The 14,894-nt window shown below is 46.0% G+C and overlaps 1 protein-coding gene and 1 non-coding gene across 2 annotated transcripts; both read right to left on the reverse strand.

The window, feature by feature from the left end:
• Positions 1-468: 468 nt before the first annotated feature.
• LOC115311322 (valacyclovir hydrolase) lies at positions 469-13,241 on the reverse strand. The gene is made up of 6 exons (XM_029969946.4): positions 13,047-13,241; positions 12,823-12,920; positions 11,960-12,126; positions 4,666-4,819; positions 3,828-4,083; positions 469-1,523 (listed from the first exon to the last, which is right to left on the reverse strand). The coding sequence occupies exons 1-6, from the start codon at positions 13,139-13,141 to the stop codon at positions 1,433-1,435; spliced, it is 861 nt and encodes a 286-aa protein (XP_029825806.2). The 5' UTR covers positions 13,142-13,241; the 3' UTR covers positions 469-1,432.
• Positions 11,074-11,155, reverse strand: Trnat-agu. The gene has a single exon. It is a non-coding gene; the product is annotated as a tRNA-Thr (tRNA).
• Positions 13,242-14,894: the final 1,653 nt, after the last annotated feature.

Below are 14,894 nucleotides of genomic sequence, written 5' to 3' on the forward strand. Positions count from 1 at the left end.
TTTTTTGTCAGCCAGGAATTTTAATTTTATAGTAAAAAGTAACTGTAACGGCCTAAACAGTTACAGTTACCCAATAAAAAAGTAACAGTGTTACAGTTACAAGTTACCAGTATTAAAGAGTAACGCGTTACAGTTAAAAGTTACCGAAAAAAGTAACTAGTTACCGGTAACGCGTTACTAGTAACTAGTTACTGCCCAAGACTGGCCTTGCTGCATACCCAACCCGGGGGAATAACACGCAGCCAGCGGTTTCAACAACAAGAAACTACATTTAATAAGACATGGACGAGGATATCAATACATTAACGTTGTTACCAGCAGCAATTGGGTCCAGGCAGCGACTGCCTCTGCGCCGCTTCCAATTCCGCCGATGTGCGTGTGGCCAGCTTGACTCCGCCGCCACGCGGAAAAGTCCGCCGCCTGTGCACCCAGGCAACTGGGCTGGGGAGCCACCAGGGTGCCCAGAACTTTGGTAAAACATCAATCTTTTATTTAATCTGCAACTACTGACTCCTATGCAAATAATCTCTGTTAAACATAATTGGCACAATGATACTACATATTTTCTGACAAAGTTCTTGAAAGGCACTACAGCAATAGGCACCATATACACCGCAACCTTATCCACTTTTATTGAACCGAAAACAGTTTATCATATACTGTATTTACTCGCATAATAAACCCTCCCCCCCCACCCCCCAAAGGGTACCAATATTTTTACTTTTTTTTTTTACCGCGTGTAATAAACGCACCTCTAATTTTTGGCTCCGCGAGTCTCGAACTGCATCCAACTTAGCTTGTCACCAAGCCCACCAAGCCAATTTTCTTTTGCTGCCTAGCGGTCAGGCCAAGTCAAGCCAAGCCAAGCCGCTCTCGTAATGGTGGCAAGTGTGTAGTTCTGGAAGTGGTCAACCGTGAAACCGAGCGGCGCGCACACTTGACCAAGCTTAGGTCGAGGAATTGCCAAGCCCCAGACATTCTCTGCCTATCGGATGCATTGATGTCAACAAACACGCCATCGTCTGTGGTCAGCTTTTGGACATTTAACTCAAGAAAGTCGTTAGGCCTAAAAACGGTTGTGTTGCTCTCTGTGATGAGTGAGCTTCGTAGGGCGCTTTTCCTTTGGCAAAAGGCACGCCAAAAGCGCCCTAAAGGGGTTCGAAATTTATAAAGCATGGTTACTGTGGCGCGCCCCCGACCAGCCGTGAGTGCGCCTCCATCAGTGGAGACGTGCCACAGTGCCTTGCCACGTCATATTGGCACATAATATGACATTTGCACGAAGTGTGTAAATGCAAAAATTTTACCCCGCATAATTAACGCATCCCCCAAGTATGTGTAAATTTTTCGGAAAAAAAGAGTGCGTTCATTATGTGAGTAATTACGGTAATTCCCAACAAAACGGCACAAGCCTCACATTAAAATGCATACATCAGCCAAGGATGAAGTCGGTCACGAGCTTGTTGAAGTCTTCCGGAAACTTCAAGTGGAGATTGTGCTTTCCTTCTGGTATAACACACAACCTGCAAAAGAATTAACCGAAAACCATGTATTTCTTTTTTTTTTTATTGGTTCCAGGAAAAAAAGAAATACTATTTCCAAAATCCTTACTTAACATTTCCAACTAGTATGGTATATGCTAGCACTTGCTTAGCCTCCACAGTGCACGCAATGAAATACTGAACCTTCTCTAGAACGAGGGCCCACCAACAAGACCTGATTGCAAGTTTGGCCTCTCATTACTTTGTTTATGTCCCATGCTGTTATCAGAAGGCTCAGTAATAATTCTAAAGCAAATGAGGTATAATTAAAGACAACCCGGCGATCTGAAAGACGGATCATCTAAAACATTTATCTCTCGCACTGGGGTGCAAGGGGTGGAAATGCAGACATACCAAGATCAATTAGACAAGCAGAGAGGCAGGAGCATAATTTATATTTCCAGAAGCATGAAACAAGAAATGGAATCGATGGCATTAAAACTGAGCTGACACAGGGAGGGTAAACCCCACATGACAATCTGAGCTAGGCCTTTCTGACGTGTCAATCCAGCCCTGCTTGTGACCACATTCAGCATCCTTCAAGGATTACAAATCCAGTCATACCCCAAGCAGACATGCACTTTCATCAGTTGCCAGCCGAGTTCAGTTGGAGGCTTGCAGTTCTAGTTACCGTATAAACTCGTGTAAGGGCCGCACTATTTTTTCCCGATTTGAGGGCAAACTTTCAAGGTGCAGCCCATACACGGATAAAAAAAAAAAATCTGTATCCACATTTTGAAATGAACGCCTCCACTCCTGAATCCGGACTGAATCGTCAGTCGGATTTAATTATAGTTTACATACTGCGCAATACGCATGTTTTTTTGTTTTTTTTTGTACTTGATAGCATGCACGGCAACTTTCGACTTGAATCCCGTATGACTGTTGAAGTGGTACTTGTCCATAGCTCTGATTGCGCGAAAAAGCAGACAAATCACGACGCTTTGACACGAATCGAAGAACAAAAGAAAACCTCCCCAGAGCACACGCGAGCCGAGCCCGCTGAATCCCCATTCCTCGCGCTTGCCACAGAAGCTGACATATCCTTTATCTTTTCTCAATGTCTTCCAGCAGCAACATAAACGCATCCCGACAGTGCGGCTAGAGTGTACTAGAAGGAAAGAGTGGGACAAGCTACAGGCTCTGCTCATGCTTTCAGTTGCATCTCAAAATCTGGAAAGCGATCAGGTGGACCCAAGCCACTTCGATCGCAGCGCCACCATCGTAGAGTGTACTAGAGAGGGCTTAGTGAGACGACCGAAGCGTTTTTTCGGCGCCGCCGCTTGTGGAACAATCTTGGCGTTGGAACGCAACACTTTTTTCATAAAAACCGGCTAATCCGAACCGCTTCGCTTGTAGTGCCCGAAAGGGCGCTACGAGCGAAGTGGCTTGGATTAGCCGGTTTTTCCCACATGCGGAGGTACCTAAATAGCACTCCGGTCGCCCCACTCGGTCCTTCTAGTACACTCTAGCGCGGCCGACCACGATCGAGGTTGGCAGCCATTGTGCCATACGGTGATACGGATGAGTGGAGAGCAAATATCGGGGAGGCGGAGACGTGCCGCTACGTGCTCGGGCGGTGGCTAGCGCCACCTAGCGATATATATTTATAGAAACTTTCATGCATTACAGTCGGCGCACCTCAAAAACAAGAGAGTGCAGTGCATACACGAATAATTTCTCCAATTTTTTTATTTTGCAGTATTTTGTCCTAAATACGGGGGTGCGGCCCTTACACGAGTGTGGCCCTTACACGCGATTATAAGGTACTTGTTGGCTGTATGGTCCACACTCAATGGAATTCCCTAACTGCTGCTGGCTTAACAGCAACTGAGGGTGCCTATTCACCTAAGATATTGGCAGATTGTCCAGGGTGTCTACCAAACTGCTTATCTGAAATTTCCTAATTTTTCCAGTTTTTCTTTGAATATTTCGATTAAATTTCCCGACTACTGGAAAATAAAAAAATGTTGAGGATGGGCTTGCGGCGACTTTTTGGGCTGCACCTCTTTGGTCTGGAAAATCGGGTGGTGGCTTACACCGCCTAGCGATGCCTCGGACAACTGTTACTAAGCGTGACGACCATCCACGCCACTGCACGCCACGCCCTCCCGCTTCGTTGCGGGTTACTGCCCCACCCACGTCGGTCACTTTCCCTCAATAAATCAATTTCCTGACGATTTCCTTTGCGATTCCTTGACTTTTCCAGGTGCTTTAAAATTCCCTGACAATTTTTTTCCGGCTTGGTAGACATCCTGCTGTCTAAACGCAGAGAAGGGAGCTCACTTGGATAGGGCAATGTGGCGGAGCAAGTAGGCAGGATGTTCCGGCGTCACGAGGGGGTCTTTTCCTCCATGCACGATGAGGGTTGGGCAGCGAATTTTAGCTAGCTCGGCTCTGCACACGTCTCCGCCCTGGTTGTGCAGTAGACGCTTGTAGAAGTCGCAGTAGTCCCACCAGAGTTTTTGAAAGCGCTCGGGTCCGTAGAGAGCCTCCATTGGCTCCCGCATACGTTTGCTCCACTGCTCCACATTCCTGGTGGCTGTGTGAGAGACAGCGTGACAGTGATTGTACAGTCTGCTCGACCTGGACCTAGTTCGAGCAGAGCTCACAAACTGTAGCCAAAGTTTAAAAATGTTACACCTTGGCTGGAGTCTTGGCTTAGGCAGTTGCCACCAGTTGTTGTGTGCTTTATCTTGTGAAAAAATATTTGGCCAAAACATTCTGGAAAAAAACTGAACAGACTACTAAGCCCCCTAACAAAATGGTATAATCGACACCTAATATGCGAGAAAGTACAAATCCCCTAAAAAACACCCTCAAATTTGAAGATTAAACCCCAAAAACAAGAAACCCTACTGTAAGACACCGGGAGCCGCCCACCACACTTTCATTGAAAACTGGGTTTACCTAGACACGGGCACTTGCCCAGTTAAATCGGGCGGTTAATGTATAAGTTGCAGAATTTCAAAGTTTGAGACATGTTAGGAGTGGCAGCTTGAACGAAGTGGGCACTTCGTGGTATTTTATGGTAGTTATAATCCACGCTCGACAGCAACAGACTTTTGAACCAGGTCGGTCGAAGACACCCTAATATACAATAGGAAATTCGAAACGACCTTACCTTCCAATAACTGCACATCGATGTCTTCAATGTAAGAATTCCCTCCAAAAGCGACGAGCTTCTCGATGCGCTCGGGGTACGTGGCTGCAAGGATCATTCCTGTGTTGGCTCCGTCACTCCAACCCAGCACGTTGTATTTCTTATGGCCCAGTTGCTGTGAGGGAATACCAGAAATACCGAATGTAAGCAAAAACCAGCAACGAAAGGTGAAACTGTGGCCCCATAACGATAAATGTGAGACCTGGAAAAATACATTAAAAGAGTTGACGGTGCAAATAAATGTGAAGCTGCAAAGTAAAGCAGTAGTTGTGCTTTGAGATGTTGTGTGTGGATGTCTTTTATTTTTACTGTGTCTGGGAACACAGTGGCAGCTGATGTTAGAGAGTTACAGTCAAGGAGAAAAGGTGGTGGAGTAAGAAAGAAAGAACAATGCTAAACAATATGCTAGGCAACCTCCCAAGACTGCCCTCCTGATGTTACCTCTTCAGTGAAAACGGAGTAGTGATTCCCACAGTTTCAATAAAGAGAGCAACGTCAACTTCATTAAACATCGGACAAATAGTTTAACGCTTTGGCGCACCAAACATTATGAGCAAAAAAGCCTCGGTCACTGTTGGGTACCCCCGAGGGTGACCAAAACAGCTGTTGGGTCAGCTCTCCTTTTCATCCAATGGCGTCTCTTGGTTTCAGTCATCGTTGGGGGCGTGTCCCTCCACACTTCTGGCATCACCACTGGTGGAGTCATGTCGACTCCAAAAGTTTCCTACCTCCATGGTCACCAGACACATCTATGTATCATAAAGCAGTCCAGCTGTGTGTACTATCGCGGACAATATGAGCTGAAACAGCGCTCCGGCCTGTGCACGATACTACCTGCGCCACCTGTCGAATCGCTCCACAAAAGAAACACACCCCGAGGCCAAGATAAATTATCACTTCCACTCACTGCGCCACTGTGCCCTTCCGGCCATCTGCTAGCAAAAATGATGGCCAACAAAACCATCATCATGATGCGTGTGCCGTGCAGCCCAATGTTCACGTTTCTAGCTAACATGCATTTCAGTGCATTTCAAGAAAGCACCAAAGTGGAAAATGCATTGTCACGCTCGTATCTCCTCGAGGAGCGCTGCCTGACAAAGCTGCTTTGGCCCCCGAAAGGTGCCGATTTGAATATCATTGAACACATTTGGAGGCACGTTAAGGTAGCACTGTCACTGCGTCCCCTCTACCGCGCCACTGCCGACGAAATGTGGGAAGCGGTGAGATGTGAATGGGAGAGGCCTCGGGCCGAGCCAGACTTCGTGGCTGCGCTCTATGATTCCTTACCGGAGAGGATGACACCCGTGGTCACGGGATAGGGGTAAATGAAACGGTATTAACTTCTTTGCACACATTTCTAGAGCTGCCAGTGAATATTTCGTATACTCTGTTTCACCATGTATTGTACCGCAAGAAAGGCTACAAGCGCGAGCTCCTTGCTCTATGGCACACCTCGGCGGCCATTGTGATGTCATAACTTTTACTGCGCCTCACGGCCCCTGAACCGGCCTTCTGGCGATTAGAACAAAGCTTGCTAATATGGCTGCGACACATTGTTTGACACCGTTAACCAGTGCATACCTTTGTGTCATGCATCTATGATCCTAATCTTCTTGCATAGTCCAGTTGAACTTCCACGCCGACTACTAACCTCTTGTGTCGGACATTGACCTCTGCGAATATTCTTTCGATGATGTTTCAAGCTCCTTCTCCTGGCAAATATATGACTGTTTGTCACAGTTTATTAAGACTAGGAATTCGTAAATAAAACACCGGTGTGTTGTCAGCAACTTGTATGTTTAAAACAAACACGTGGGCCCACTAACGAAGAATTCATATTTTTGAAGCTTTTTATACCCATCAAGGTTACAAAACCTTCGCAGTAACATGTATGGTTACCGTTTTTTATTTTTTTTAGACAACTGTACCTAATGAAAAAGAAAAAAAAAGTAAACACCTTGGAGCTGGCCTAAATCTCATATACAGTTTTTGGCCTATATTGTACGATGTCCTACTTTGTGCATGCACTTAATAAAACAAAAACAACCTGCAATGTCTTTTGGTGTGCCTTTCAAAAACGATAATCGCAGTTGCAACTTAAGATACCTCAAGATTTTTTCTTCACCAGTAAGCTTTTTTTCTACATCATTCTATGCGATAGAATGCAGTAAAACTATTGCAAAATAGGGACAACTGTAACCTTCTGCCCACCCCTCCCCCCCTTTCTGCCCTATCACACACACGCCCGCTGTCGCACACACTGTCTTGCTAACAGATGGCCGGAAGAGCGCAGTGGCGCAGTGACCGCAAGAGGTAATTTATCTCGGCCTCAGCGTGTGTGAAGCAAGGCGACAGGCTGCGCAGGTAGTACCGTGCGCCGGCCGGAGCGCTGTTTCAGCTCATATTGTCTGCGATAGTACATGTGTAGCACAAGGCTGCCAAGACTGTGAGCTTTTTTTCTTCAACTCTAGAACTCTTGTCGCCTTAGGCACACAGGAGGGGAAGGGGGGCATGCTTGCCAGAGAGCCATAAACCACACCTGGACCCACAAAGAGCAACAGGTTGGTCACCCCTGCTCTTAAATTCTCTTACGAGAGAACGCACTGGTATGCTGGCACAAGGTACAAGGTGATGCTAGAACTGCATTTCACTAGTAGAGCGAAGGTTTTCCGGTATCTGCGAGGTCAAATGTACATACCGTAAAATACCGCAGAAGTGCCCACTTTGTTCAAGCACCCACCATTAACATTCCCCAAACTTGGGGAATTTTGCAGATCATACACCAAGTGCCCGACCTTGCCGGACAAGTGCCCTTGTCTCGAGCAGCCCAGTTTCAGTAAAAGTGGCGCTTCCAGGTATTTTACGTGCTACTTATGAGAAATGTTCATTTATAGCATTGCCAAGTGTTCCACAGCCACCCAATAGCTGGAGTTGGCGTCGTAAGAGACTTTAAAGGGACACTGACACTCTCCCAGAAAATGTTTTTATCTTTTGCCAGGCAATCCTTTATGCTGTCAGAAGACTACCCAATCAATATTTTGCTACAGTGTCACATACATTTTTAATAAAGTAAAAAAACAGAACTGCTCAAAACCGAAACCAAAACTCGACTGGGGAGGAAGAAGAAATAGTATAGAGGAGAAAGTTACCAGAAATCACGTGACTGTGCAACTTTTCTTTTTTTTTTTTTTTTTTCAATCAACGTATTTGCAGTGTTTTTACAAGCTACAAAAAATTGGTATAATATTTCTTGTCTATTGTTAGCTTTGAGTGTGTGTCTTTGATGACCCACGACAGTGATTATCATTGGTGGTTGTGTCTAAACTGCAGAAAATGGCACATGACCACAGAGAAGAAAGTGAGCGAGACTCAAACCGGCCAGTTCTCAATCGGCGGTTTTCGGGAGGAAAGAAAACGAATTTCAAACAGCAAATTGTGTTCTGGGTGGTTGGGCTCTCATTTGTCATGTAGAAATAAAAACCTTGCTGAGCATAAATACCCTGTCGGTGACCCTTTGAGAGGTTTCCAGGCACACAGTGCCATAAGTCGCAAGTGGACTTCATATTCGTAAAAGAGTATTAGCCTGCCTGTTAAGTAACGAAGGATTTTGTTAGAAATAAGTAAGATTTGTTTTAGAAAAGTCTATCTTTTTACAATTGCGTCGGCATCGTTTTTTTATCTGCCTGTGTTTGTGTCCACATTTTTGGGTGTTTGCTTGCAGACCCGCGGGGGCGTTTGCTTGCAGACCCGCGGCAGGGAGTGAGAGCGTGAACGGGGAGTCGTCTTGTTCCCTCAAGCGCGGGGGGCTTCGAGCAGCCGCAGGGCTCGGTAGAGAAGAGTCGGACCCCGCTCGTTAACAAACGGATTAGGTTTCAGTTGGGGCGCCGGAACACCCCTGTCTTGGGCTTCTGTCCGCACTTGTGGCTTTTAAGCGGGTGTGCTTGTGTCCGGCATATTTCGCCGCTTAGTGTAGAAAACTTCGCATTTAGTCGACGCAATAACTTAACTTGGTGGCGCCAGCCAGACGGCTGAGAAAGCATGTGGTTACTCTACAGAGAATTTGGGTTTGACCGTTGAAGTGTCGGAGGGGGGTCACGTTGACAGCTCGCTGATCATTGGGTAAGAGTGTACCACGTGACAATGGGCAAATTTGAAGTGATTGGCTTGTCTCTGGAGGGAAAGGAGGCCCCTACGAGTCCAGAAAAGGGCTGCCGAGAGGATTCTCAGGGATTCGGCGTATGAGATCAGGCAGATTCGGCTCTTGAGACTGGGGACTAAAGTATGGGTTTTAATTTTGGGAGTTCTGTAAATTATTGTTGACTTGTTGTCGTTTTGTTTTGAAAATAAACGTAGCCACACTGGTTATCGTAAACCAACCACGTCGTAATCTGTCCAGCGGGAGCGAACAACTGTTAGTATTTTTTTTATTATCACCTTCCCGGGAAACTTGCGTCGGGCGAACATCATCATCGGTCGTCACCATCCTGACTGGCCCCCTCTGCCCTCCCTTGGAAAGTTGACTCTGCCTAAAACCAGTTATGGGCACATTACTGCTAAAATGTAATGGAGTTAAAGTTACAGTTACTCAGAGAAAAAATGAAAGCCTGCTACAGTTACAAAATTGAAAGAGTAACTTGTTACAGTTACTTCGCTAAAGTAATGCTGTTACTTCCTCGTTAATTTACAAAAAAATATTAGAAGACATTCAAAAGGAAACTTCCTTAACATGCCTTTAAATTAGCATGGATTTTTCGTAAGACATTGTGTTGCTCACAGTAGTGAATCGGATTTTTCGAGAAAGTAATATCTTTCCCAATAATCAATATTAACCTGCTTGGTCCTTCCTATTTCAATTTTTACCACAAGTAGGTAGCTCCCTGAACAGGATCATAATTTAACAGTAATTGGGTAAATCCACTACTCTAGAATATAATACATCCGCCCATTCCACACAAAGCCCCAATTCCAAATTTGTAAGATCTGAGAAAATATGCAGAGTAAATTTATATGTAAAAATGATGACCAAACAAGCGGCCATCCCCCATTTTTTCGCGATTATCTCCAAATTTTGAGTGGGCACTTTCCCACTAGAGCTTGCAGATACCTGGTGATGATCCATGAAGAACTTTAAAATAAGCACCGTCACCAGAAGGTATACAGGAACACAACAGCATGCGTCAAGATCTCGGGTGTATCCAATAACGGTGCGAGTTTACAATCACTCAATTCTAATTTCAGATTTCTTTGGTGGGGTGAAATGGGACGGAAGCAATAAAAATGGTGCAAATGTGAAGTCAATGATAATATAAGTTATACCTTGCAATCAGCTTTGTAGATGTTTTCTTATGTCACTTCAATCCACTCTAAGGTTGAATTGTTTTCTACTGCATGGATACCCTTTTCCATAAAACACAAAGCTTTTCTTGAAAACTTTGAGAGCAATGTTAAGGCAACATTCCTCCATCAAACCCGCCGAACACGGCAGCGGTCCAAAAGAAGCACAGATCGAATTAGAAACGACTACGGCATGTAGAATTTCAAATGGCTGTTGCGATCTTTCCTCCACCACTTCCCAACCAGATCGGACATGTTTGTGCTCCACCACATCACCACCCCAACTAGAAGAGACCTTCTAGTTGGGGTAGTGAGGCAAGTTATATTTATAGATATTCACGTAATGGGAAAGCCCATGACGTGGATATTTATAGATATAATGATGCCGAATGCCCCCGGTTATGGCTAAGGGCACTCTTTCGATTTCAAGAAAACACACAAACGAGCAGAACGACACAGAGGTTTCAAGTGAAGACTCTTTCTAAAGTAACCTGACCCGAGAAGCGAAGCAATGGGGGGACAACAAGCGGGTGACGGGAGGCAAGGCCGGCTATTGGGTTGCAAAAAAAGGGAAGGGAGAGCAAATGAGCCTGAAGTCGAGAACACGCAAAAGTGCATCTGGGAGTTGGACGATTCAAATCAGAAAGGAAGGAAATGTATGCTTGGTGGCAAAAAGACGAAATTCGGAAGATCGGTTGTGCCTAAGCCTGCGGACGTTTGGGGCGACAATCATCAAAAGTTGTCCTCCACCAATTGCTCCATTCGCCGGAAGAAAAAAACAAACGCTTTAGGGATGGATGCCGCTCTTCGTTACATCTGCGTGCGCTCTGGGAGATGTACCATACAAAGCGGGTACGGTTGCAAACGTCCCCATGCTCCCAGTTGGCAAATCTACCTTGGCCAAGCAGGGTCACCCAAAACCTAATTGCTTCTTATTTTTTTAGGGGCGAAGCTCCTTAGGGTCTCCTTGACCGGCGTCCGTGCTCACATCGATTGCCATCCCATCTGTCTTCTTGAAAAAAGAAAAAATGTTTGCGCAGTCGACAGGATTCGACCCTGTGCAGGGAGACCCCAATGGATTACTAGTTCATTGCCTTAACCACTCGGCCTCGACTGCTGGACGAGTAGGGGGCTCTGAGATGTGGTAATAACTCAAGAGCTGGGGATGTCATGGATGAAACGTTCCATGTAGCCGCTCAACGTGTATACAGGAGAGGGCGCTTCGGTCAAATGCGTATATAATCGCGTTAAACCTTGCATGCATTGGCTCAACGCTTATAGACGAGAGGGCGCTGCGGTCAAATGCTCAAATGCGTATATAACCACGTTCCATACCACAGATTCCCTTTTTGACATGGATGAAAACGAACGAAAAGCTCGGCATGCTGTGGCTCAGAGTATCAGCACCACCAGAGCTTCACCCCAATCAACATCATTCACCACGTAATGATGCAGTCTTTTTTTTTTTTGCATGCTTTAGACGGTTTTTGCAGCAGTTTTTGCTGTGCCCTTTCTGTATAAGGACTTTGGACTCTCTCATGAGTTGCGAAACGATTTGGTGGTCTTGTCTGCAATCTTTTTGCACATAAATCTGAGAAGTAACTGTAACAACCTTACTCTTTACAGTTACTTCCAAAAAATGATAATGCTATTACAGTTACAAGTAATTTTCACTAAGCAGTAATGAGTCACAGTTACAAGTTACTGCAAAAAATTAACTAGAGGCACCTGGATGTCCACGACTTCGAGAACAGGGGTGGTGGTGGTGGAGGAAGGCGGGGGGGGGGGGGGGGGGGGGGGGGGGGAATACATGTGCACAACATAGGGTTGACTGGATTTTCAGAGAGAGGGGGGGGGGGGGGGGGGGGGCTCCAAAGACTTACAAGTCTCACTGGCATAAGCTACAAGGTGGGGTACCTGCCTTCATGAGCTGTGCCACCACCCTGGCATCTCGGTGGTAGAAGTCCACAGGAAAAGTCCTTTCCGGCGGCCGGCTGAATCCATAGCCTGGTGGATCCCAGGCCACTAGTGTGAACTGCTTCCTGTCCAATTTCTCTAGCTGGGGACTAAAGTCTGTCCGTGTAGATCCTAACAAAAGGGAGAAACGTTCGTTTAAACTCCAAGCAACAGCAGCACAAAAATACTGTTTGGACAACTTGTACTGCAGAAAATGTGTCAACTAAAGCTGACATTGTCCCTGAAATCACTGTAACGACAGCTCATTCTGGAGATAATTGGTGTCAGTGACAATAATTAGTGGCAATTTGCTGCAATTGCTAATTAGCTTTGCAATTGTACCAAATGTTTGCAAAGCAATTATTTGTGATGAAAGCTATCTACAAGAGGATGTGTTCACACCTCGAAATGGTTGCATACAAAAAGGAGAAGTTGGTTTGTAAATGGTTCATCTTTTGATAGCTGACTGACCGCTTTATTTTTCCAACACACACACACCGGCACGGGATTACATATAAATTGTGTAACTATTTTCTAAGAACAAGTTTGTGCTTCAACCGCTAGCACTGTATTTGCAGTTCTTACATCACAGACCATATTCGTTTAACAGTTCTGTTTTCCCCGTAACAATTGTTTTCCCCCTTTTCTTTACTGAAGCTCACGCATATGGTAATTATTATTCAATTTCAGATGTGCGCCTAGGTTGCGTGCTTCCACGAAACGAACTGGATCGTACCAGTCGTCCGTAATTGAGTATTTCGACATAAATTTTCGACTCTGGGAAAATGCTCCTTCCTACTCGCCATTTGATAGTCTCCAAGTTCTTACCGATGGCTCCCGGCAGTAAAACGAGTACCTTGGGTCCGTTTCCGACTGTTTCAAAGTGTATACGGTAGCCTAGAACGTCCAGAAGCTTCCCTGGTGCTCTGCAAAAGCAGCCGACATGCAAAGTTCAGTCACTCTTTCAAGGTGAAATAGGAGCATTTTCTTTTAAACAGTCTTGAGGGAAAACGCGAGTTTGCTCTTAAGAAAGAGAGCCAATGCTCCCTTACTTTTGTGCCATTTCTTTAGAAAAGCATCTAGCAGAAATGGAGAGAAGTGACTTTGGTGTAGAGAAAACACATTGCCGAAGGCTATGTGAAATCATCTTGCCGATGCCACACGCTCAACCCCACCAAAATGCAGCCAGCAGCGGAAGCAGCGGACTGACCGACTGACTTACTGAATCGACTTACTGAATCGGATTGGATTACTTTTGGGCTGTGTATTGGCCAACCACGGCCAACCAAGCCGAAAATAATCCCCAAACCAGAGACAGTTCCAAAAAGAGCATGAAGGTTAAATATAGAAACACATCATGGTTAAAATCACTGATCACACAGAGATAAGAGGTTGAAATAGGGTGCACGTGATGTTTTTATTATGATCACTAAATGATCACTGATTTTTACAACGAGCTTGAGTGAACTTAGAGCGGTAAACCAGCGGTCAAAAATGGCACCCCCCCCGGTTGCCGCCATCTTGCCTGTTTGCCACATTAGTGATCACGTGACGTTAAGATGGTTGCGCCCAGAGTTGGGCCAGATCAGATATGCCAGATCGCGGTCAGCAGATGGGCACTCTGGGGCTGCGTTCGAATCTTACTCGAGTAGCGCCGAGTTAATCCGGCGGATCAAGTCACGTTACAAGACAGATGCAGCAACGCTGGACGCGGGTAGGTTTTCGAACTCAATGGGTACGAGAACTTCACCCAGGAGTGAGATAAAAGCTGCGTTCGATTTACTTACACCTCCTGCGCCGGTGCAGAAAAGTGTAGGGCAGTCTACTTCCGGTATATGTATTGAGATACGACCGGAAGTACACCGCCCCACACTTTTCTGCACCGGTGCAGGAGGTGCAAGTAAATCGAACGCAGCTTCTACCTCACTCCTGGGTGAAGTTCTTGTACCCGTTGCGTTCGAAAACCTACCCGCGTCCAGCGTTGCTGCATCTGTCTTGTCACGTGACTTGATCCGCCGGAACAACTCGGTGCCATTCGAGTAGGATTCGAACGCAGCCCCACAGTGCCCATCCGCCATCTGCTGACCGCGATCTGGCCAATCTGATCTGGCCCACCTTTGGGCGCAGCCATCTTAACGTCACGTGATCACTAATGTGGCAAACAGGCAATATGGCGGCAACCGGGGGGGTGCCATTTCCGCTGCAGGCAGTGGGTTCCGGTTTACCGCTCTAAGGTAAGACTCAAGCTCGTTGGATTTTTATAAGAATTGCTGGATCACGCATCCCCGCTTGGTCGCTGTAACGCAAGTGAAGCTACCAGGCGGCCATCTTGCATGCTGAAATGTCGCGGTTCTGGAGCCCTGCGGAGCTTGGCGGTAGGGTGCTGAAGACACGTTTTCTACTCGTTCGTCGTCATTCGCTCAAGAAGTTCTTTAAAGGAATATGTAAGCCGTGAGACTTGCCGTTGGAAATACGTGAACATTTTTTTTTAAAGCACAATGTTGTAGGTAAAGGGCACAACTCGTCAAAAGCAAGTTCTGTCGAGCACTGCTAATGTATTAGTATTAGGGATATGAAGGGAAAGAGAGGTGAAGTGCACTTCTTTTTCCCTTTATATTCCTACTAAACCAAGTTTCGCCAGTCTAGCGGCGTAATCAGAGCTTCCTTGGCCCGACGGAGCATTGCTTCTAGAACGAGGTACCGTTAATAACAGTACCGACGAGATAAGTTACGTTTCGTTTGTTTTAGGTGCAAAAATGTGCTTCTTCGACAAAAACTTGGGCAGCTTCACAATGTCTCCGCTAGATTCCGTCAGCCGCGGTGGTATTTATTAGTTTTATCAGACACGGATCTCTGGGGCTACAGTATTGAAAAAACAGTTTATCATGTTTGTTACAGCG

This window comes from Ixodes scapularis, unplaced genomic scaffold, assembly GCF_016920785.2.
Source record: "Ixodes scapularis isolate PalLabHiFi unplaced genomic scaffold, ASM1692078v2 PGA_scaffold3__209_contigs__length_174095766, whole genome shotgun sequence".
Classification (NCBI taxonomy): Eukaryota; Metazoa; Arthropoda; class Arachnida; order Ixodida; family Ixodidae; genus Ixodes; species Ixodes scapularis.

Excerpts from the sequence above, each read along its gene's own strand:
- LOC115311322 (XM_029969946.4), bottom strand. The coding sequence starts at position 13,141 with ATGATTTCACATAGCCTTCGGCAATGTGTTTTCTCTACACCAAAGTCA. Across the intron at positions 12,921-13,046 it reads TCTAAAGAAATGGCACAAAA|AGCACCAGGGAAGCTTCTGG; the intron begins GTAAGGGAGCAT and ends CTGCTTTTGCAG. Across the intron at positions 4,084-4,665 it reads CGATGTGCAGTTATTGGAAG|CCACCAGGAATGTGGAGCAG; the intron begins GTAAGGTCGTTT and ends TCTCTCACACAG.